This window comes from Pararge aegeria, chromosome 19 (assembly GCF_905163445.1).
Source record: "Pararge aegeria chromosome 19, ilParAegt1.1, whole genome shotgun sequence".
In the NCBI taxonomy this organism is placed as follows: Eukaryota; Metazoa; Arthropoda; class Insecta; order Lepidoptera; family Nymphalidae; genus Pararge; species Pararge aegeria.
Genome location: NC_053198.1, coordinates 2,524,256 through 2,546,442, shown reverse-complemented (window position 1 = coordinate 2,546,442; position 22,187 = coordinate 2,524,256). Strand labels below are relative to the sequence as shown.

Genomic DNA, 22,187 nt, shown 5'->3' with positions numbered 1-22,187 from the left:
TATGCAAAGAGTTATAGCATTGTTCAAACTCGTTAATGTTCAATTCAATTCTTGTTTATGGCTTTTGTCTGTGCCAACTGGGCACAAGGTAGGTACTTCGCCAATGTCTTGTAGATGAAGAAGGCCCGAAGGAGATTGATCGGTGAAACTAATGAAAAGTTAATTTTGAATATGTACCAAGAAATAACTGTGATTAGCTAGTTAGTTCTTTAACCTAAGGCAGCACAGACAACACATGCATATATATCTAACACAGATATTTTTTATACATTATACTGTTACTGTTGATAAGATCTCGACTTCGAAATCTTAACAGGTTTGTTATTGTGAGTTCGCCAATCCTATATTAATCCTTATTCGCAAAACTCTGCTCTTAGCCTCGTTGGGCACTATTGAAGCGTGGATGTCTGATATTTCCCTTTTTTCGGTGATAGCCTTTTGGTTACAACTTCGGCCTGCCTTCCATGGGGAAAGATTTCGATCTACGGCACGCACTTTTCGGAGGTATGTACGTTTTTAATTTAAGGAATTAAAATATCACATATATATAGCATAAATATATATCATATATATCTATTATAGTATATCATATATATCTATTATAGTATATATAAATTTATATCGGTATTTGTGTAGTTAATATGTAAATGTAGTATGTTAATGTAAGTTTATATTATTTTTTTGTAACATACTTTATGCACCATCCATTTTCCACTTTTTTATCGGCTTCGTACGCTCAGGTTGCCTTTAAAAGATCACTTTTAGTGATAAGGCCGCCTTTGCACCCTAGCACTAAGTACTATTAATGTTTTCCTTGTATCCTATATATTTCCTATTTTGTTGTGTTGCAATAAAGTTTTTCTATTCTATTCTATTCTATCACTGGCTAACGGTGAAGGAAAACATCATGAGGAAACCTGCATGCCTGAGAGTTCTACATTGTTCTCAAAGGTGTGTGGAGTCCACCAATCCGCTCTGGCAGCGTGGTGAACGACGGCCTGAAACCCTTCTCATTGTGGGAGACCCCGTGCCCTGTAGTGGGCCGGTAATGGGTTGTAGTTGTAGTGATAGTTTTCCTTCTAAACTCCAATGTTGGTCTGGTTTGTTCGGTTGACATTGACCCAGCGCAATTGACTATATCATGCAACTGTTACTGCCACACATCTCTTAAATAAACTTTTACTACGGGATGCCTTAAAAGCATAAACAAACACCGACAAAGTCGACGGCCGAGTGGCGCAGTGGGCAGCGACCCTGCTTTCTGAGTCCAAGGTCGTGGTTTCGATTCCCACAACTGGAAAATGTTTGTGTGATGAACATGAAGATTTTTCAGTGTCTGGGTGTTTATCTGTATATTATAAGTATTTATGTGTATTATATTCATATAAAAATATTCATCAGCTATCTTCCTTACACAACCCATACAACAAGCTACGCTTACTTTGGGGCTAGATGGCGACGTGTGTATTGTCGTAGTATATGCATTATATTAGTGTATAAAAGTCCACTAAAACAAGTCCGATTTACGTCGAACCGAGCGGACGTCAGAGTCCTCGAAAGAGGCACCCTCGGGTCGATGATCCCCTTCTCCCTCCCCCGATGACGCCGATCCAACCCCTCAAGGTGGTTTTCGGCAAATGTCCTTCAGAAATGGAAATGGCATTCTATCAAATCGCTACATCACTAGGCGGCACGGCTTTGTTGGTAGGTTAGTAACTAGCCACGGCCGAAGCCACCCACAATTCTAGACCAAAATGCAGAGATTATCAATTCCCAGACTGCCCCCGTCTGGGATCCAAACTAGACCTCCCACTTCAGACTGCTCGAGGAAGGTCGTCAAAATTTATCTACATCTCGAAATAAAACCACAACTACAATATAATTATATCTTGGCACAAATTATGTTTGTACTACATTTGTTTCCATCTTTACATAATCTGAAAAACCAGTCATGGATATGTTTTACCCCTATAGGGGTATATACGTTTACGTTTATAATCGTAAAGTAACGTTAGCCGTATATACCTACCTATGGTATTATAATATTTTATATCTTTATATATATTTTGTTCTAAGAGCCTCTGCACACGACGATAGTATCTACGGTACGATCTGCTCTCCGTTCTTGAACTGATTTGTCAATATAATAGTAAAATGGATCTCAATTGTATGGCATTAAAGCTCAAATTTGAATACAATCCTTCGGCTGGGGCTATTGGCAGGTTTGTAAAATTTATTTGCGACAAGTGACATTACGTAAATTTTACTTTTACGGCATAGAGTTTGGTATGATAAAATGACTCCTGTTTTAATGAGAGCAAAGCTTGTACAGGGCATGCAAGGAATTCGTCCTGCAACTTGCCGCCCTGCGCCCATAAACCTGAGGTGTTAAACCTCATTTGCTTGTAATTAGCATACCAGATATGTAAACAAACCAGGCTCTTCATAGTAAAATGTTTTATCGTTTCCCATTAAACCTTCCTTTCCTTCTTCGTACAACTCGCAAACAAAAAACGCTACGCTCAAAACTGGACTTGTGACGTACACAAACGTGAAAATTACGTAGAGTACGAATTGTCTTTATGGAAAATATTTACAAAGTTTTCCATTAAAAATTGTTATTATTAACTGCCACACCCCTAACAGGTTAACCCGTTAACATGTTAGACTGCATCATAACTTACCAGCAGGTGAAATTGCAGTCAAGGGCTAACTTGTAGTGTAATATAAAAAAAACATCCTTGCGCAGTACGAAAGTTTCACGCGAAATCAACGGCTGTTCGAAGTAAACAATAGATTGAAAATGTCATCTTGTGTGGAGGCTCTTATAAAAATGTTGCAATTATCACATACATTAAGAATAATTTATATAAAGTATACAATGGAAGCTTTTACATATAAACGTATGTAAATAGATCGAGATTCACCACAGAGGTATAATAAAAAATACAAAATATGGAATGACACAAATGTGGAATGTGAAAAAAATACATCTTAAACATTAATTATAAAAAAGTCATTTTGGAAGAGTTACAAAAACATTGGCTACAAAAAGTATATTTATAACACTCGACATGGAGCAATAATTATAACTTGTATTATGTATTTGTATTAAAAAGTATTATGTATATTTTAAAGTGAAATTGCAAGCAGTTTACCCACCTGCAGCTAGCTCGGGCAAGAAACCAAAAATTATATCCCCCGATTATATCCCCTGACAGGGGATATAATTAACGTGTCCACCTGCTAAAGCACGGGAACATGGAATAGGAGAAGTTTACCCCCATTTATTATTACACATATATTATCGCCCTTGTTGCCCTAGTCCTAAGGTTGCAGGTAGAGATCGCTTCTAAGCGATAAGGCGGCCTTTGTATTCTACTCCAAACTTTGTATTACACTCTATTCATCCTTTATACGAGTATTTCTAACTGTGTAGTGGTGTACGAATAAAGAGTTTAAATAAAATAATAAAAATATTTATTTTATTATTTGGATATTATTTGCACTTGTGCGCCAGTGTTCTGAATGTTGATAAAGCTGTGGGAGGAGATACATTTTCATACTTTCCCCGGGGATATAATTGTCTCCGGCCCATCAGTATCAGGTATGCAGATACCCAAATTATTTTATATAAGTCGAATTGGAGGAGAATTTTTCCATTTTATGCCATTTACCGGCTTTACAGGAGTAGTGCCGGAGTTTTTGACCAGCATACCCTTTTCTTTTCCATTAAAAATAAAGAAATACGTGTTTCAAAAATTTAAAAAAATTCCAACTCCAAAGGCATCACATAGGGGATGAAAATTGAATGAACGTTTCTGATTTTTTAAGTAATTTACGTTCATATTTTTCTATTTGCAGCAAGACATTTTTTTAACCCTTTGTAGTTAAAAATTTACCAAATCAATAAAAACTTAACGTGAGCGAAGCCGCGGGCAAAAGCTAGTAAGAAATAAAATTGTAATGCTATCTCAGCCATACATGTTCGCTCGCCATATTAATACGTAATTCCATTTTATAATTTTCGTATTAGTACAGAGAAGCCTTCCACGGAAATGCCCAACACGTTACCAATTTTTGGCCCAACGCGGGATCCTAACCGAGGATCTCGTGAGCTGTAATTAAACATGCTAACCACTAGCCCAACGGGGCAGATACTACGCTGGAGAATTTTACAACATAAGAATAACTAAGTAATGTAACTAAAACGAAAACAGACACGACACTTGCGCCATAACAACAAAATATACCTAGCGTCAGTGGCGTGCATAGAGGGTATGCACAGGGTATGCAGATGATATAAGATGAAGAAAATCACCAGTACGAGTTATAAATACTTGATGGTAGGCTTTTTATAACTCTTACAAAGCCTATCCTATCGACAACTATTGTATTCTGATCTTATAAAATAATAATAACTCACTAACGTAACTGATACAAAAACAGAAGCGACACTTGCGCCATAACGCCAAAATATACCTAGTGTCTGTTTAGCAAAAAGTTAAGTCAGGGCTTGCATCATATAACTAACGCATCTACACTTTATTTATTACTGGACCTTTTTTTTTATAACAATTTATGATTTAAATCGGTGATAGCCACTGGGTTCGGATTCCCTGTCTGGGGGACCGAGTTTTATCCTCAGCACGCACCTGTAACATTTCATAGTTATGCGCGCTTTAAGCTATTGAATATCGCTTGCTTTAACGGAATGCCTTAGAGTTCTGTTATTCTCAAAGGCGCGTGAACACTACCAATCCGTACTTAGCCAGCGTAGTGTACGGCCGTAATCATTTCATTCTGTAGACCCGTACTTAAATGGAATACGTAGTGGCCCCAAATTAAATAACTTCCCTGACGGAATCCTGAGTAACTGTTTACGTTACAATGTTAAGGGCGAGCACGCATTATTCTCGGTTTCCATAATTCAGTTGCACACTTAGTTTTTCTTATGCACATATATACTTAACATTGATTAAAATTCAATAAGATCTATTTCAGGTACAATATGTACCAATATAAAAACTTCTATATTAAAAAAAAACCTAGTAGTTAGTTCTAATGTTAAAAATATAGGCAAATAAGCCCCGAAAGTTGTATGAAAAATATTTTAACTATAAAATATAAAATAAATAGAATAATACTAATAAAATATTGGGGCCGGTACACACTGGGCATTTAGCTATGGCGTATTGTGTTATATCCATTGATATAAATCGCAGACACGTTGTCTATGGACACAGGATACAGCAACCATCCACATGCAGTAAATATTTTATTATTACCTATAGTGATATATTTGCTAATAAAATATTACTGAAGAGTTTGCATGTTTGTATTTTTCAGAATTTTTTTTTACTTTTTTTCAGACACGGGGAATCGGTCGTTATCGTAACATATTATAACATTTTAGTTTCAGTAAACGGCTTTACCTGTGATTGTATTACAAAAAAAGTATCTTCGGTGAATATATTACACGTATAAAATTATAAAGGACGTTAACCAAAGATGGGCCCAACTTTTTCCTTTGAAAGAACCTATTTAGCGTTTTTATCGACGCCGAATGTGTACCGGCCCTTAGTGCCTTGAGCATAACAAAAACTTGCTCACTAGAGTTAGGGTTTACTTTCAGTTTCAAATGAAAACTAACCTGCCTCGTAAATATTAGAAACTTACGATCCTCAATTTGAAAATGGAATCTTATATCAGAAGTGAGATCTATACTGTAATGAACGAGTTTTGTTAAGCCAACGACTTACATTGTACCCGTAGTAAAAGATCGCGCATTCAAACAATATTGGAGTTTGCGAGTGTGGGTAATCAAGAGCTTTAGGTTCATTTTACTCTGACATAATATAACTGACGTCAGAATGTAATTGGAATTCCGGTGATTTATATTAAAATGCTTTTGATACGTATATTAATTAATTTTGAGATGGTGATAGTCACAAAAACCTGGTTAAGTTGTTGTGGGCTCTCCTAACACCAGGGCGCGTTTGGAACCCGTTTCGCGTTCGCACGTTTGAAATAAGTTAACTAATGCAATTATCACTATCACCGCACAGAAACGAAAACTTAAATGTATAAACGCTACATAAGTGCCTGTGATAGGCCTTCATGAGTTCCGAATTTTTGATAACTCTACATTTAGTTGTGTTATCAAATACTATAAAAAAATTTAGGGTACAATTTATAAACGTAGTACAGTTTTGAGTATCATTACAAATTGGAACCTATGCCTCTAGTTTTAAAGTTCAAATTTGTCCACAATTCAGTCACAGTATATATATAAGCTAAACAGTATGGAGACTAGACCCGATTGATAAAATAATTACCTACACTCTACGCGAAACTACTATTAAGCAGCGACCGCTCGTCTTGAGATGATAACTCCGACTAAAATACTACGAGAATAGCTTTGGGGCCTCGTAAAGGTGTGCATCTGTAAGAGTGAGCTGTTTCGCTCTTTTACTCGTAGTTTCCATACTGCTTTAATATATTTACTGTACTTGAGCGCTGTTTTCAGTACATTTGTAATATCATAAACAGTACCGAATTTTTTACAAAATTCGGTAAAAAACTCCAGACCATTTTACGTTGAATATTGTGTGCAGATCTTATACCTAGGGTACAGGGGTTCTCAACATTTCACATTTTGTGCGCTTTAAGAGGCAGCAGCGATTTCTACATTTATATTCTCCTGGGAAACTGCCCTATTTTCCTCTATCACCTCATTGTCCTCGATCAGGGGTACTTCCAATGCAGGTTCGTCTTCACGTAGCTGGTGGACATCAGCATCGCCGTTGACAACTACGCCGTTAGTGAGAACATCCTGTAACTTGGTGCCGAAGTCCGCGTCGATTTCAGACACGGCCGCGACGAGTCGGTCTCTATCTTCTTCGGCCCAAGTGGGGAACCATTCGTTGAATAGTTTGATCTGAAATTTAGAAATAAAGTTTTTGAAGTAAAACTTCTTTAGGCGCGACTGAGTAACTCAGATTTTTTCTGACGGAAGTAACCGGAAGTGGTTTGCGTACCAAAACTGAGATGTTTCGACTAAATATTTTAAATCACAGATATGATCTCATCTTAATCACAGAATCATGGTTAACAGAAGGTATTTACGACCGTGAAATTTGCGATGATAGATATGACGTCCTTCGGTGTGATCGAAACTCAAAGACATCCACTAAAAAAAAGGGTGGCGGAGTCTTATTATGTGCGCGTAAAGAGTTAAATATACAGCTCCATCGGGAATGGACGTGTCCTGGCGTCGAATCTTTATGGGCGACTATACCCGCTCAGTCCCAGCAAATTCAAGGTACTCGTAATATTCACATCGGGTTAATCTATGCGCCACCAGACAACATCTTACCGACTCGACTTGAATCCATTTCCTCTCGACTTGCTGAGCTCATTGCCCAGTACCCTAACGACTACATTATCTTAGCCGGAGACTTCAATCTACCTAACGTAACGTGGTCTGACTCCGGACCCACCATCCGCAAACGCGGACCAGTTGAGTTACATAATGCCTTTATGAATATAATAGATATATGTAACCTATCTGGACTAAAACAACTTAATACTATTCCTAACAGTAAGCATAACACCTTGGATCTTTTGTTCAGTAATATTGACTTCAGTGTGAACCACTGCCCAAATCCTCTAGTCCCCGAAGACACGTTTCACCCGTGTCTCCAATTCAATCTCTCTAATCTGCTTCTTCGTAACACTCGCCAAAAACCTGTCAAAAAACCCAACTTTTTCAAAGGAGACTACAGGCAAATCAACGAGCATTTGTCCAATATCAATTGGCACGAAGCACTCTCAGCTAAATCAATGAACGATGTAGTTGAAATATTTTATTCCATTCTAAACGAAGCAATTAAGAGATTTGTCCCAGCAAAAGTAAAGTACAAATCTAATTTTCCAGTATGGTATTCTAAACCTTTAATCCACATAGTGAAAGATAAACTCCGTAAGCACAAAGAATGGAAAGTGTACAAAAATCCCCGCGATTATGATGAGTTTGCTATTCTAAGAGCGAGACAAAAACAAATACAGAATAAGTGTTACACCTCTTACATCCAAAATATGCAAACTTACATCGCAAAGGACCCTAAGCTTCTCTTTTCCTTCACTAAATCTCTTAGAAATAGTAAAAATGGATACCCCACCAAGCTTACATTAGGCAACACCGTATACACAGATGAAGAGTCTGCTTGTTACGGTTTCAGTGAATATTTTGAGAGTGTTTTCGCAAAACCGGCAAGTTCCTACGACGCTATGAGCCACTCAAATTCGAGCTATAAAGAATCCATCTGTAAAATCACCATTGACGAGAATACTGTACTCAAGCTTCTCAAAACTCTAAAAACTAATAAGGGAGCCGGTAGCGATGGTATTCCTCCAATTTTTCTAACCAAATGTGCTACGAATCTGGCGAAACCTCTCACGATCATCTTTAACCTCTCTTTAAATGTCTACTGCAGTTTCCCAGACATCTGGAAACAAGCACTAATAGTCCCCATTCATAAAAGTGGATCAAAAACTCAAATAGAGAATTACCGACCTATCTCTATTCTTAACGTAATGAGCAAACTTTTCGAATCAGTTATTTATTCATACATATCCCCAATCATTTCGAGATCTATCCCTTACGAGCAGCATGGCTTCATGAAAAATCGTTCCACTGTTACCAACTTAGCAGTCTTCACGGACTATGTATTGCGAAGCATGGATGAGAGATGCCAGGTGGATGTGATCTACACGGATTTCGAAAAAGCTTTCGACCGTGTGGATCACGTGATCCTACTCCACAAGCTAAGCGTCCTAGGAATAAGCGGGAACTTGCTCCGATGGCTGACTTCATACATCAAAAACCGTATGCAGGCTGTAGTAACGGGCAGTGCTAGGAGCAACTTTGTAACCATACCGTCAGGGGTACCCCAAGGGTCTATCCTTGGTCCCCTCTTATACAACGCCTATCTTTATGATATTGGTAGCTGTTTCAGCCATGCGCAACATTTAATGTTTGCTGACGATATGAAAATTTTCCTTAAAATACGTTTCCTTGAGGATTGTTCTCGGCTGCAAGAAGACTTAAACAACCTGAGTAAGTACTATGCCAGGAATAGAATTATTGTTAACGTTAAAAAATGTCACCACATTACTCTATCCCGTAAAACTAGCTCAATAACTTACGACTATCAAATCAATGGTTCAAACATTGCTAAAGTCCAAACCGTCCGAGACCTGGGTATTAAAATTGACACTAAACTATCGATGAATGACCACGTCGAAGTTGTGGCGGACAAAGCCTACAAACAACTAGGATTTATTAAACGAGTAACACGTAATTTCAGTAATATAGAATGTATAAAAACCTTGTATTTTGCGTATGTTCGTAGTATTCTCGAATATGCATGCAACATTTGGTCACCCTATTATATTATACATACTCATAGGCTTGAATCAATACAAAAACAATTTCTTAAGTACCTGGCCTTCAAAGAATTCAAAAAATTTAACAGTTACAAAGAAGCCTGTACTCATTACAAAATTGACTCCCTGGAACTAAGAAGAAACCAAAGTGACATGCTACTGCTACAAGCTATTTTGACTGGACGAATTGACTGTCCTAGACTGCTGTCTGCATTTTCACTCAATGCTTCCTCCTTTAGGCCTCGAAAACCGCAGCTATTACGTGTACCAAAATCAAATACAATCTACGCTCGAAATTCCGTGCTTTTACGCCTGGCACGTACCTATAATAAAACTTACTCAGATATCGATCTTTTTCACTTATCCAAAATACAATTAAAAACAGAAATATCTAGCCTACATCGGAAACTTAATAACGTGTAAGTTATAACATTTATATTAATATCTATAATAGTACATAAATACATATTATCAATGCATACTCTCTCTCACACACACGCGCACACACACACACACACACACACACACACACACACATACATACACACACACACACACACACACACACACACTACAAACACACACACACACACACTTTTGTAATTATCTTACTACTCTTTTGTATTATTAATATCCTGTTAAATTGTAAAGCTTGTTTAAATTGTTTAGTTTCTTCAAATTTCCAAACCTGTTGTAATTAGTAGTTTAAGTATAGCATTTAAGTAAATTGTCAAGCTAAGGATTGTAATCCTATTTGGCCTTATTTTAGCATTAAGTCTAAATGTAAAATTATATTGTATGCAACGCTGTTGATTACAAATAAATGAATAAAATAAAATAAACGCTTACGTCAGACGTCGGTTTAGTTTCCGCTATTTAAAAATAATAATCAATTAGGATTATTTATTTCAATGTTAATGTTGTCAAACGGATCAATTGTGAATAGCAAAATGAGTAAAAACTTAACAGTTAAAAAAAAAATTTTAAATTCCAAACTTTTTCTACTCTCAATTATTCTATATTTAACAAATGAAAATATTTTTAAAATGTGCAAGTGATATTAATGATTTTTAAATAGAATATTAAATGAAATAGAGAATATTAAATGAAATGGCGGAGTTCCAGGAACATTTTATTCTTTCATCAATAAATAATAATAAAAGTTTTACTTCAATCGCGCGTAAAGGTTACACGCAAACACTTTTTTTTTTACATTTGGTCTGTGGATTTGGCCGCACTATATATAAAAATATTTAATCTTTGGAGCAACATCTTCCATTCAACATTGTTAGTGGTAAAAAGAAAGTAATGACTAACTCTGGTTATGTCTCAGTACAAAGCAATGCTCTAGTTACGCTATAGATGGAATAGTTGACTTACCCTGCATTGGAATAAGCTGACAGGCTTATCATCACAAGACATAGACGCTAGGGTCGCAGCCAGCTGCTCAGGTTTGCCGGAGTGTGCTGCAGCCAGTATTGGGAGGAAGTCTTCCCTCTGCAGCTCACTGAACTCCCCAAACCACTGCAGTATGTACCGAAGCTGTGCCTCGGACGTTAAGGCTGGATTTGACATGCTGCGCGGATAGTTCCTGTACAAGCTGCCTGAAAATATCAACAGCATGGTCATTGTCATAATTATCATTGTTTTTGATTAATGAGAACAAGTAGCTTTACTCCAGATAAAGTGATTCAATTGCAGGGTCTATTTATTTACAGATATAATATAAGTTATTTATTATATCTGTCTGTGTGTTAGTATTTATTATTTTGTCAAGAAATTATATTTATTATTATTGTTTTTAAATATCTATAATTTTTTTTTTTCTTTTTTTTTTAAATTATTAACAATGCTTAAGAATAAATTAAAAAACACTATTAAAAATTTATAAAAAAAAAAAATATTATTATTTATTATTGTTATTATTATGAATGAATTTTAAACCATGAAGAATGGAAGGTCTAAAGAGTATTAGATGATTTTACTACATGATCATATTATTATTACTAGCTTTTATGTATGGGCTAGGCATTAATTTAATACTTCAATGTATAATTTATTACTTCAATGTAACTTTCTATTTCAAATTTCAATAAAACTAAAAAATGAACTATATAATAAATAAACTATACAATTATAATTTTTATTTTCTTGCTCCTACTATTAATTTGGCAATTTTAATAGATTGGTATGCTTTAGAGTTATCAGTGTTAACAATTATTTCATTGTTATTAACTTGTTAAGCCGCAATAAAACTCAAAATAAGACAGCTGGACAGCTCATATAACAAATTGCAAGCATATATCATAATCACAGCCTATAATAATAGTTCTGCTGGACTAAAGGCCTCTGCCAATGGAAGTGTTCACCCCTAAATCATCACACTGGGCAGATGGGTTGGTTTTTGTGGTAGTAGTAAAAGCATAGCACAGAAAACAGCATATATCAAGATCAAGACACTCAATTCTGTATTATAAACAAACAACTTCCTAATGAGTAAAGGGGTGACAAATGCAAGCAGAAAGAAAAATCCCATTACAAAAAAGTTAAGGTATGAATTGCTTAAACTTTATAGCTAGTACTAACTGTGAGATGGTTATACATGTTAGCAAATCTGCCTTGTATGTATGATCAGTTAAAGAATTCAGGCTGGTCGAAATAATGTATAACAATTCAATGTAGTAGCAATTCAAAATGGAAGGTGCCCAGATAAAAAGGAAAATCATATAAAATGGTGCAAAGAAGAGGTACAGAAGAGTAATGACAGAAGTGAATTGTCAAGATTAAGGAATTTAACAATGTGTGCTGTAAGTTCAGATAGTTTGACATCCAAGTTTATAATGTGTTAACTTTAATTAGAGATTCCAAAACAATTAAAAGCTGTAAGATATGAATATGGGGTTTCCCCTGCTGAGTTTATTGAGGGGTTATTCTTAGACAATAGGGCTAGCATGTATGCCACAATATAATTATCTCTACTTGTTACTTGTATATTTTCTATAGAGACATAATTTTCTTATGCTAGCCCAAGCCCTACAGGGTGCGTTAAAAATCCTTATATCAAGTTAACAAATCTAGTTATCACCATCACCTTAAAATAAAATGTGAAAATTCAATAAAATTTTATTAATTGAAGTCCAATACATACTATCAGCAACCATAGTAAGACACACCGCGGATTTAAATAAAAAGCTCATGATGCTATTAAAAACACACGAATACCATCAACGGCTTGTATAGAGAAACTGAACAACTTCCAATGCAAGTTACTAACAACTTTCAAACATCTTAGCTGGATGCAAGGTTAACTAATACATGTAATTTCACCTTTCGACGATTATATCATCGAAACACTTTCTAGCGTATAAAATTTAAATATCACCAATAACGATTAGCGCTAAATGTTAATACTGCTAAATTAATGCTAATTTTATTGCAATCTCTGTAAAAACCCATAAAAGTAAAGGTACCTACTTACCAGCAATGAATTGCAATGTAGATTTGTATTTAAGCAGGGTCTTTAAAAGGTAGAACTATTCGTTTATCTTAGGAATTTTATCTTGTTAACTACTCGCTGACTTATATTTGAATAATAGTTTTGTTTGTTTATCTGTTTACTTAAAATCACCTTTTTTTACGTTTTATAACTTTGTTGTGACTTGTGAGAACTTAGAATGGAATCCGAAATGAATGAAAAGTTGGAAACGCCAACACAAAATGAATGAATCATGAATGACAGAGGTGTTGACAGAACAGATGAATGAAAATTGAAAACTGTCCAGGGTGCCCTACTTAAAGTTGCCAGGTTTTTATGATGAATAAAATGTCTGCAAATAAATAATTAGTATTAAGAAGTAATGTGTTTATTAAAGTAATGTATTATTAATAATTGCAATCCGTTTGCTGTTATTAATAAATGTTGGTTTCGTCAGATAACGACCAAAGATCATAATCAGATCCTCCAAATAATGATATATACAATAAAACCTTTTCACATACAACATTTAAACTATCTCTTAATATGCGCTATATTGCTTAACTTGCCCGTCGAAAACCTAAAATATGCTACTTTACAAAACCCGATAAAAAAAAGTTACGAGTAAAACAATGAAACTCTTTATGTCACTTATTACTTTCATCCATGTGTTATCACAAAGTAGCTTTAATAGCTGGCAGGTCATCAGAAGATGCTGTTACTAATTCTGCTGTTTTCCAGAAGATTGGACGTGTTAGGAAAACTGTCACACACACACACACACAGGCACGCACGCACGCAACAATTCTAAATTAAGAGTTTCGAATTCTAAATTTTACGAACTGCAATAATCTTGCAGGTTGAAGTTATTGCTTTCAAATCATAATTGCTAATAAAAAAAGCAAGGCGTTCCATAAATCTGTTTTGATTTATTACTATTGAATTGTGCGACCTATTCGTTAAAATTATGTCATATTCACTTGACATTGGCCAATCTATGTCAAGCCAGATGAAAGGGAAAAAGTCTTTGCCACCACCAATGAATAAGGAATATCAAAGAACGGCCCAAAGATATTATAACTCAGATGAAGGAGCTACTATAATCTATGTATATACTATAGTCATCTTTTTTTATTCCACTACAAGTTTGCCCTTGACTGTAGTGTAATAAAAAAAAGATGTTGATCACCTGATGTTATGTGATACTCACAGTCTAAGATGGACGTGGGTTAAGCTATTATAGCCCAAAATTGGTTTTTACACGAGATCGTACCGAAACGCGAAATCGCTTGTCAGCAAGTTTTCTCGAAGCGTGTTGATTCTTATACTAGTAGCTTGAGCGTGTCTTTAAAGTGTCCCCATTTCCTTAGTTGGTGCATTAAGTGTCATCACCGGCTAGTGTTTTGTTGAAATTGTGTACATATTTCGTTGTTGAATAGAATTTTAAGTGTTATTTTTAGTCGTTTAAAAAAACAATTTTCATCAATGAAAGTGCAAGTAGCCACTACACGATACAATTCTTACTTAAATGCTTTTTTATACATTGATTTTTCGATGTTGTTCAAAGAGGATACCATAACTATTAAACTTGCATTTCATACGTCAACATTTTAAAATGTCTATATACGTAATACGGTACTATGATTCGATTTCAATAACAAAATTTCCATTATCATAATGACGTTTCAATGTAATTTAGATTCAGTGTGATACCATATTATGATTTATAGTTATTAGGTAATAGATTCCTACAATAGTAGATTGTCATATCTTACTTCCAAAATGAATCTGCATGGCCATGATTTGGAAACAAAATTCTTCAGAACAACAATAAGAAAACCTATTAAAATGTTGATGAAAAATTAAAATTAAACCGTTCAACGACTCCCAATGCAAATAATATATCGCTAGTTCGCTGCAACCGTATACGCTTATTTGAATACTACAGTAAAGTAAGGTAAGATTATTTATTGTTTAGTACATTTTTTTCAAATTGGACACTAATCGCTGTCGGGCTGATTTGTGAATCTAAACCATCCAAGGTGCCACCCAAACGCGTACCAAAAAAATCATTCAAATCGGTCCAGCCGTTTAGGAGGCGTTCAGTGTCAGACACACGCATACAAGAAATATATATATATAAAGATATATTATTCATAAAAATATTCAACAACCATCTTAGTACCCATAACACAAGCTACGCTTACTTTGGGGCTAGGTGGCGATGTGTGCATTGTCGTAGTATATTTATTTATGTATTTTATTTATTACTATAAGCTGATTGCAGCTAAGGGCTAACTTGTAGTGACCGAAGCGGCCCACAGCCGAGCTACCTATGGAATGGAGCTCATACGGCCCGATGGTCTTGGCGGTGGTGTTATTTCTACTGGTGGGGACAATCATCGAGCGCAGGATAGAAGGAGCCATTCGTCGCGTTCGTAAGTTAGTCACATTTTTCCATGTACAGTTTCCCTGACCGATTTCAGCTGCGGTGGACTCACTGGCGTGCATAGAGGTTATGCACAGAGTATGCAGATGATATAAAATGATGAAAATCTCCAGTAAGAGTTACAAAAAACTTAAGGTTAGGCGTTGTTAGAGTTATAAAAAGCCTACCCTTCAGTATTTATAACTCGTACGGGAGATTTTCTTTATTTTATATCATCTGCATACCCTGTGCATACCCTCTATGCACGCCACTGGCGATGGTCAATCTCCAGAGAGATTTTCCAACTACGCAGGAGATATTATTCATTTATTTATTAAGAGCACAAACAACATGCGTATAACACTTTTTGAAATATGCACTGATATTCACGTCATTTACAGGTGCACATAGCATTGACAAAGCGTTATGTAACTAAAGTTAATTTGACAAAAATTGTTTAGAAATAAAAATTTAATTACCTAACATTATATGGATGGTAGGTATATTATGCTAAGTGATACTGAGCTTTTAAAGCCCATTCGTAAGGCTCATGCTTACTATCTCTGTCTATCGTCATCCGCCTATAAATCCAAAACTGTTTCAGTGGATCACCGCCAAGCCCAAATGCAAGCTAACCAAACAAACCAGTCATCCGATCAACCAACCAACCAATCAACCAACCAACCACCCAACCAACAAGATCCAGACGATGGAAGAAATTCCCGTACAACATCAGCCACGTTCACTAAGAGTGCAATGACAAGCAATTCCTCAATAATCCGCAGACCTATTCCACCTATCAGAGCAGGCACCAAGTCCTCAGAACCTTTACTTAAATCTGCTTTTAGGTCTAAGTCAAGCACTTTAGAATTCAAATGACGAAAAGTTTAACTGCTCCTTCCACGTCGCAATCCGTTTCGCTGTTTAGATGAAAGACCCGCTGCTCGCTGTATAGCATTTTTTTTTCAACCGAACTCTCGGAGCTGACTTGCCGTTCCTACAGACCGGCTGGTAGGCATTGGCGTGCATAATAGTGAAGAAAATTTGCAGTACGAGTTACAAAACCTAAAGGGTAGGCTTTTAGTAACTCTTACAATGCCTATCCTTAAGTTGTTTATAGCTCGTACTGCAGATTTCTTTAATTTTATGTCATCTGCATCATGCTCGCTTAATGCATACTCTGTATGCACGCTGGTATAGCATGGACATTATTATTTGAATCAACTATTGCATTCGCGCTGCGCCTTTACCTACTCCCCGTGTCTTTCTACGTAGAGTGCAATTTATTATCTACTTATGAAGAAATTTATGAGATTGACGTTTCGTATTCACGTTTTCTCATCCAAAACTGAGCCTATTCAATTCTATCTGTAACGAAAACTTTGCGAAAGACGAAGTTTTTTTCTTTCTTTCTTTCCTCTCTTTTTCTTTTTCCTCTGAAAACGGCGATAAAAAAGGTGAATTTTTGGTCATCATAGAGAATCAGATTATCCAAAGTTATAATTATTCTAGATTAGTAATTCTCTTTTCAAGAAAGAGAAATGATCACTCTATTATAACGACAAATAAATCTTGCTCTTCACTCCAAACTCCGAGACGATCTATGTGACCGGACACAGTCTATATCGCATAATCATCTTTCTTTGGACGGCAGAGTTATTACGAATGAAATGCAAAACCATGCATACAAATGGGTACTTATGACAAACATACGTTTAAGCTTTCCCACGGCATCGCATCTAGTTTAAGTTATGCTGCAATGAATAAGGAAACGGACTATAATAGACATTTAAAAGATAATCATAACCACATCACCATAATCCTCTATTGACACTCCGGTGTAGTTAAAAGTGAAATTTTACGCAATACATAGCGGCGGTTAATATGAGTACTTTGTCGGTCGGGTGCCCACACCACACTGGAAAACTTTTTGTTTGTGTTGTCAACAACACAAGATTGTATTTCTTTTAACAAAAAATATATTTTTCTAATTAACACAATGAGCTTTTTAATTTGATAGCATTCAATAAATTTGTCTATACTTTATTTCTTTGCGTATTTTTTACCTCCTCAATTTCGTTCCTTGTCATATTTGTATTAAAATACCTTGTACGTCTTGATGCAATTACTGAAAGTGTCATTTCATACTATAAAAAAAGTCTCGACTTACGAGACGGTACGAGCTCAAATGTCAGTTTCAATAGCCATTTTTTAAACCGGGCGATATAGGCTAAAAAATGTTTATGTGATGCTTCCAAATTTGAATTTTATATTTCTTTTTCACTTGAAGACAAACCTGGTTGACACAAGTGAGCTTTAATTGGGGCGAAGGTGCTGGATTGCACCAAAAATGTCTATAATCCCAATGTACATTCCGACAGCAGCTATACCTACTGGGTAGTAGGTCGGAATGTACTCGTATATATACCGTGTCCGCTAGTTTAATAATAAAGATAAAATATTTACAGAACAATAATGTATACGTACAGAAGTATACTATATATCTACTCTTATATAATGTACTCAAATAACAAACATAGGGTCATTGCTCATAATAAGTACTAATACATTTGAGTATGAAGCTTAAAATAATGAAAATCAAGTGATTTCAATTCGTGATAACCAAATGTTTGTAACGTCTGGTGTACACGAGTTCCAGATCAAGACTCAGATTCTAGTTCTTATACAAGAGGCATTTGTATAAGAACTAGAGAAGATTTCATCCGTAGTACATACGTCAGTATTCCAGGAGTGCGCAAACTCTGTCGCGCTTCCTGTCGACGTGGCCAACGGGCGATCTATCACTTTACTTCACCATCTTTTGCTAAGCCCCCTTATCTCAGAAACAGGCATATAAAGGCGAAAGCTCTTGTATGCGCTACAAAACCGGTCGGAATAACTAAACGCAGCAGACCGTCACGGCGCGTGGCCAGGTAAACCTCGTCGCTGACGTCAAGCCCTGTAGTATATTTTTCACAGGCTGTAGTGCTATAAACATCAAACGTCAACCAAGCAGATTATTTAATTTTTTTTAAATTTGAGATTGGGAGCTGGGTAAGGGGTCTCACGCGAGATTGGCAGAGATGGGACTGGTCAGTTAGTCCAGTGTGTTAATAACACAAGTCTGTTATTGTCACCCTAGCCAGAGCAGCGTGCTTCAAAGTTTTGTAACAGTGAAAGTCCGCAGCCTCACTCACTGCCCCTCCGCCAGAACGGAATCGACTAACAACATGGTGAGTGCATTGCACTTTTTATATTTCATTTCATTTCACTAAACCATAGGTTTATTTTTTATAAATATTAATTTCATAAAAGTTGACAATATTTTTTTGAACATCTTTATTGGAAAATCAGTCACTTCACAGGAAACTACTATAGTGTGTTGTTCACTGTAATGTTGTCATAACATTAAAAGCTACCATTATTTATTTATGTGGGCGGTGATATCCTAGTGTTTAGAGCTTCGGCCTCCCTTACGGGGTTACCGAGTTCGATCTCCGGGCCGCACCGTTTCCCCCGTACTTGATTCTTCCATAAAGGGTTACGCGTTTTATATTATTTTTCATTGTTTTTGTTATTTCACGTGTTCTCTTTTAATTTGTGCAATTAAGACTATCTATTCATCGGATCACAACTTTCGGAGTTATGTGCGTTCTTTTTTAATTCAGACAATTAAAATTTCACTAGCTTTAACTGGAAGGAATACATAGTGAGCAAACCATGCATGCCTAAGAGTTCTCCATTACGTTTTCAAAAGCTTGTTTAAATTTGAGGCGTGTGAAGTCTACCAATCCATACTTGGCCAGCGTGGTTGATTACGGCCTAAACACTTCTCATTCTGAGGGGTGACCCATGCTGCGTGAGATCAATCGCTTCACAAGAAACTTTACTGTAAATCCAATTTTTTTAACATCTTTTTACTTTGGTAGTAAGAAAGATTCGTATGCCGTCACGATATACGAAATGACGCTCTCTAATGCCGTCATGCCTCTTGTAAGTTACGACTCTCAACTTCCTAGTGTGTTAATGTTCAAACCTGTGAAGCGTTCCGCGACGTCTAACTTATGTATTACCTAAGTACCTACTTATTATAATTAAACACAACTTTCTATTATTACTCTGCAAAGAAGGTCGAGGTTACTATACAATTGTTGAACCTCTTGATGTTTTAATGAGGCCAGTTCCGCTTTCATTAGTTGCACATGATATTTTTTTTAAAGTAAAAACTTCTTTATTTGCGTTGAGCACCTAGGTAGCTTTGTACACAGGGTTAAATAAAAAGATCCAGAAAGCTCTCGATCTAAGAATAAAACTAACAACTTTTGCTCTACGACTTCTCAAAATTCAGTATTAAGTTATTTCATGCAAAAAAATAAATTCAAAACTTCTTTATTCATGTAGGCCTATCACAGGCGCTTATGAAGCCTTCATACATATATGTTTACATAATTGTAAGGCGATGGTGATAACTTCGTTCGCCATCTTAAACCTAAAGCTACGAGGGTTCCAAACGCGCCCTGGTCTAAGAAGAGCCCACAACAAACTTAGCCGGGTAAATTTATATTATTTATTACCTTATGAAGAAAGAGCAATTCACACCCAAGCTTTTTTATCGTTTAAGTAATCCTTAACGTTATAACAGGATTTTTAAGTAAGCATAAGTATTTTTTTTTCTATATTGACAAAAATGTAAGATGGGAATAAATAAATAAATAAATAAATAAATATAAACTATGAACTTATTGAGAGAGATTAATAAATCATGTTATTTCTGTCAAGTGACATTACACTGTGAAACCAAATACGTGTATATATACGTTATGAAATAGCTCCTAGCTTGTGGTACAAGTTTTAAGATGTTTTAAGCTTTTATGCCACCCGAGGCTACTATAAAATTGATTATTTTTTAATGACAAGGTTGCTTGGAAGCATCCGGCTACGCTTTCGTCTCTCACAAGATACAAAAATGAATGTTAAAATGTAAAATTCAAATAGTTGATGTTGGAAAAGAACAAGTGCCGAGTTTTTTCCGGCATCTTCTCGGTAGAATCTGCCTTCCGATCCGGTGGTTGAGTCACTACAAACAGACAAACTTGAAGTATCAAAAGTACTTATATTAGGCACTTGAAATAAATGAATTTTGTATTTTTGAATTTGAAAGCTTATTTCAGCTGTTAGTGCTGATATTTCTTGTGTTACAGGGTGCAGCTCACAGTGACAACAACTTGAGTAAAAGCGAACTGGTGGCCAAGATAAAGGCTCGGTTGGAAAGCGTGGATCCGGTTAAGGCGAAGGAGCTGGGTGGAGTCTTCCTTTTCAACATCACCAAAGGAATCTCTGTCTATTCTTGGAGTGAGTTATATTCATCCTATTAAAATAATTGTATTAAAATCGTATAAAAGTAATATAATTTCTATGATAACTTTTACCTACACTTGGAGGAAATATCAATTTTATAAATTAAAAAAAAAAAAATCGAAAAAAACAGAATTTTAACCTGCGACACTCTGGCAATCGCGGCCTCAGCGCTTTGATTACTAAGCTACGGCTCTCCTTCCGCCGATGCATCGGCTATTTTTAAAAAAGTAATATAGGTACTGTAAATTAGTAATATGTTGTATACCTAAATTTGACGGCCGAATGGCGCAGTGGGCAGCTACCCTGCTTTCTGAGTCCAAGGCTGTGGATTCGATTCCAACAACTGAAAATTTGTGATGATCATGAATGTTTTTTCAATGGCTGGGTATTTATCTGTGTGTGTTAATTTATGTATATTATTCATAAAAAAATATCCACCAGTCATTTAGTACCCAAAACAAAATCTATGCTTACTTTGGGCCTAGATGGCAATGCATGTATTGTCGTAGTATATTTTTTTTAAGTATTAATTTTGTTTCATACGGCAGACTGTGGGGGGCGTCGTTTTGGAAATCAAAAGTCAGCTGCCGGGATTAGGAAAACTAATTTTTCACGCTCCCGCAGCATGTGCCAATACTCCATAATAATTTTGCCCTTTAAACAAAATACGTAATATTAACGCCTTCCTTTATTATCATCATCCGTAGCCTATTAACGTCCCACTGCTGAACACGGACCTCTCCACTCATAGGAGAGACGGTTTCAGAGCTTAGACCCACGATTCTGCTCCAATGTGGGTTGGTGAGCTTTAACGAATATTACCACAAATACGTAATTAAAACCCCAAGCCACAAGAGATGGCACCGGGATATTCCCACCTCTGCTTGGCTGATTAACAGAAAATACACAATATATATAATTCCTTGAAAAATCAAAAAACTACAGGCTTGAGGCTACGGCTGGTCCATAGATATTACTTAGTCAATGTTTCGTAATATGAAAGATAATTTTTAAACACTTTTCGTATTAAAACGTTTTTGTATGGTTTGGTATATTGTTATCAGCTCTTGACCTCAACAAGGTGATCGTATACGAGGGCGAGCCGGAAGAAGACCCTGACACGACGTTCACACTCAACGAGCATCACTTCAAGCAGCTGGTGTCCGGGCGCGAGGACCCGCGGGTCATCATGCAGGCTGGTCGCTGCTCTGTAACCGGAGACATCATGCGAGCGATGAAACTTGAACCCTATATTAAGCTAGATTAGGTTTAATGATATCTCTTTTATCGTAACAGATAAAACATTTAAGATTCTTCAAGAGACTTCAAGCATCAGATGTCCGGGCGCGAGAACGCGCGGGCGATGCAACTTGAACCCTATCTAAGGTCAATTAGGTTCAATTTTGTAAATACTCTAATGCCGTAACATATAGATACGATACTGAACAATCACTTCAAACGTCTGATGTCCGGGTC

The 22,187-nt window shown here is 36.1% G+C and overlaps 3 protein-coding genes across 6 annotated transcripts; 2 read left to right on the top strand and 1 right to left on the bottom strand.

The window, feature by feature from the left end:
* Positions 1-3,887: 3,887 nt before the first annotated feature.
* LOC120631909 (uncharacterized protein C14orf119 homolog) lies at positions 3,888-13,156 on the bottom strand. The gene is made up of 3 exons (XM_039901593.1): positions 12,929-13,156; positions 10,831-11,054; positions 3,888-6,940 (listed from the first exon to the last, which is right to left on the bottom strand). Exons 2-3 carry the CDS (start codon positions 11,023-11,025, stop codon positions 6,668-6,670), a joined length of 468 nt encoding a protein of 155 aa, XP_039757527.1. The 5' UTR covers positions 11,026-11,054; positions 12,929-13,156; the 3' UTR covers positions 3,888-6,667.
* Positions 13,157-14,600: 1,444 nt separating this feature from the next.
* On the top strand, positions 14,601-16,305 carry LOC120631910. 4 transcript variants are annotated; one of them, XR_005659069.1, is made up of 3 exons: positions 14,601-14,882; positions 15,213-15,367; positions 15,958-16,305. XR_005659069.1 is itself a non-coding variant. In XM_039901596.1 (3 exons), the coding sequence occupies exons 2-3, from the start codon at positions 15,261-15,263 to the stop codon at positions 16,230-16,232; spliced, it is 378 nt and encodes a 125-aa protein (XP_039757530.1). In that variant the 5' UTR covers positions 14,603-14,882; positions 15,231-15,260; the 3' UTR covers positions 16,233-16,305. The 4 variants fall into 4 exon arrangements, 3 of the variants coding, with proteins under 3 accessions (XP_039757530.1, XP_039757529.1, XP_039757528.1); XM_039901596.1 differs by having other exon boundaries at positions 14,603-14,882; positions 15,231-15,363; XM_039901595.1 differs by having other exon boundaries at positions 14,603-14,882; positions 15,203-15,363.
* A 2,059-nt stretch (positions 16,306-18,364) lies between these two features.
* LOC120631911 (fatty acid-binding protein-like) lies at positions 18,365-21,978 on the top strand. Its single transcript, XM_039901598.1, has 3 exons — positions 18,365-18,586; positions 20,555-20,705; positions 21,776-21,978. The coding sequence occupies exons 1-3, from the start codon at positions 18,584-18,586 to the stop codon at positions 21,976-21,978; spliced, it is 357 nt and encodes a 118-aa protein (XP_039757532.1). The 5' UTR covers positions 18,365-18,583.
* The last annotated feature ends 209 nt before the right edge of the window (positions 21,979-22,187 follow it).

Bases quoted from the DNA above. Each gene is read 5' to 3' on its own strand.
- LOC120631909 (XM_039901593.1), bottom strand. From the start codon at position 11,025: ATGTCAAATCCAGCCTTAACGTCCGAGGCACAGCTTCGGTACATACTG. The intron at 6,941-10,830 runs GTAAGTCAACTA...TCTAAATTTCAG, and splicing joins TCAGCTTATTCCAATGCAGG to ATCAAACTATTCAACGAATG.
- LOC120631910 (XM_039901596.1), top strand. From the start codon at position 15,261: ATGGAATGGAGCTCATACGGCCCGATGGTCTTGGCGGTGGTGTTATTT. The intron at 15,364-15,957 runs GTAAGTTAGTCA...AAACTGTTTCAG, and splicing joins AGGAGCCATTCGTCGCGTTC to TGGATCACCGCCAAGCCCAA.
- LOC120631911 (XM_039901598.1), top strand. The intron at 20,706-21,775 runs GTGAGTTATATT...TATTGTTATCAG, and splicing joins AATCTCTGTCTATTCTTGGA to CTCTTGACCTCAACAAGGTG.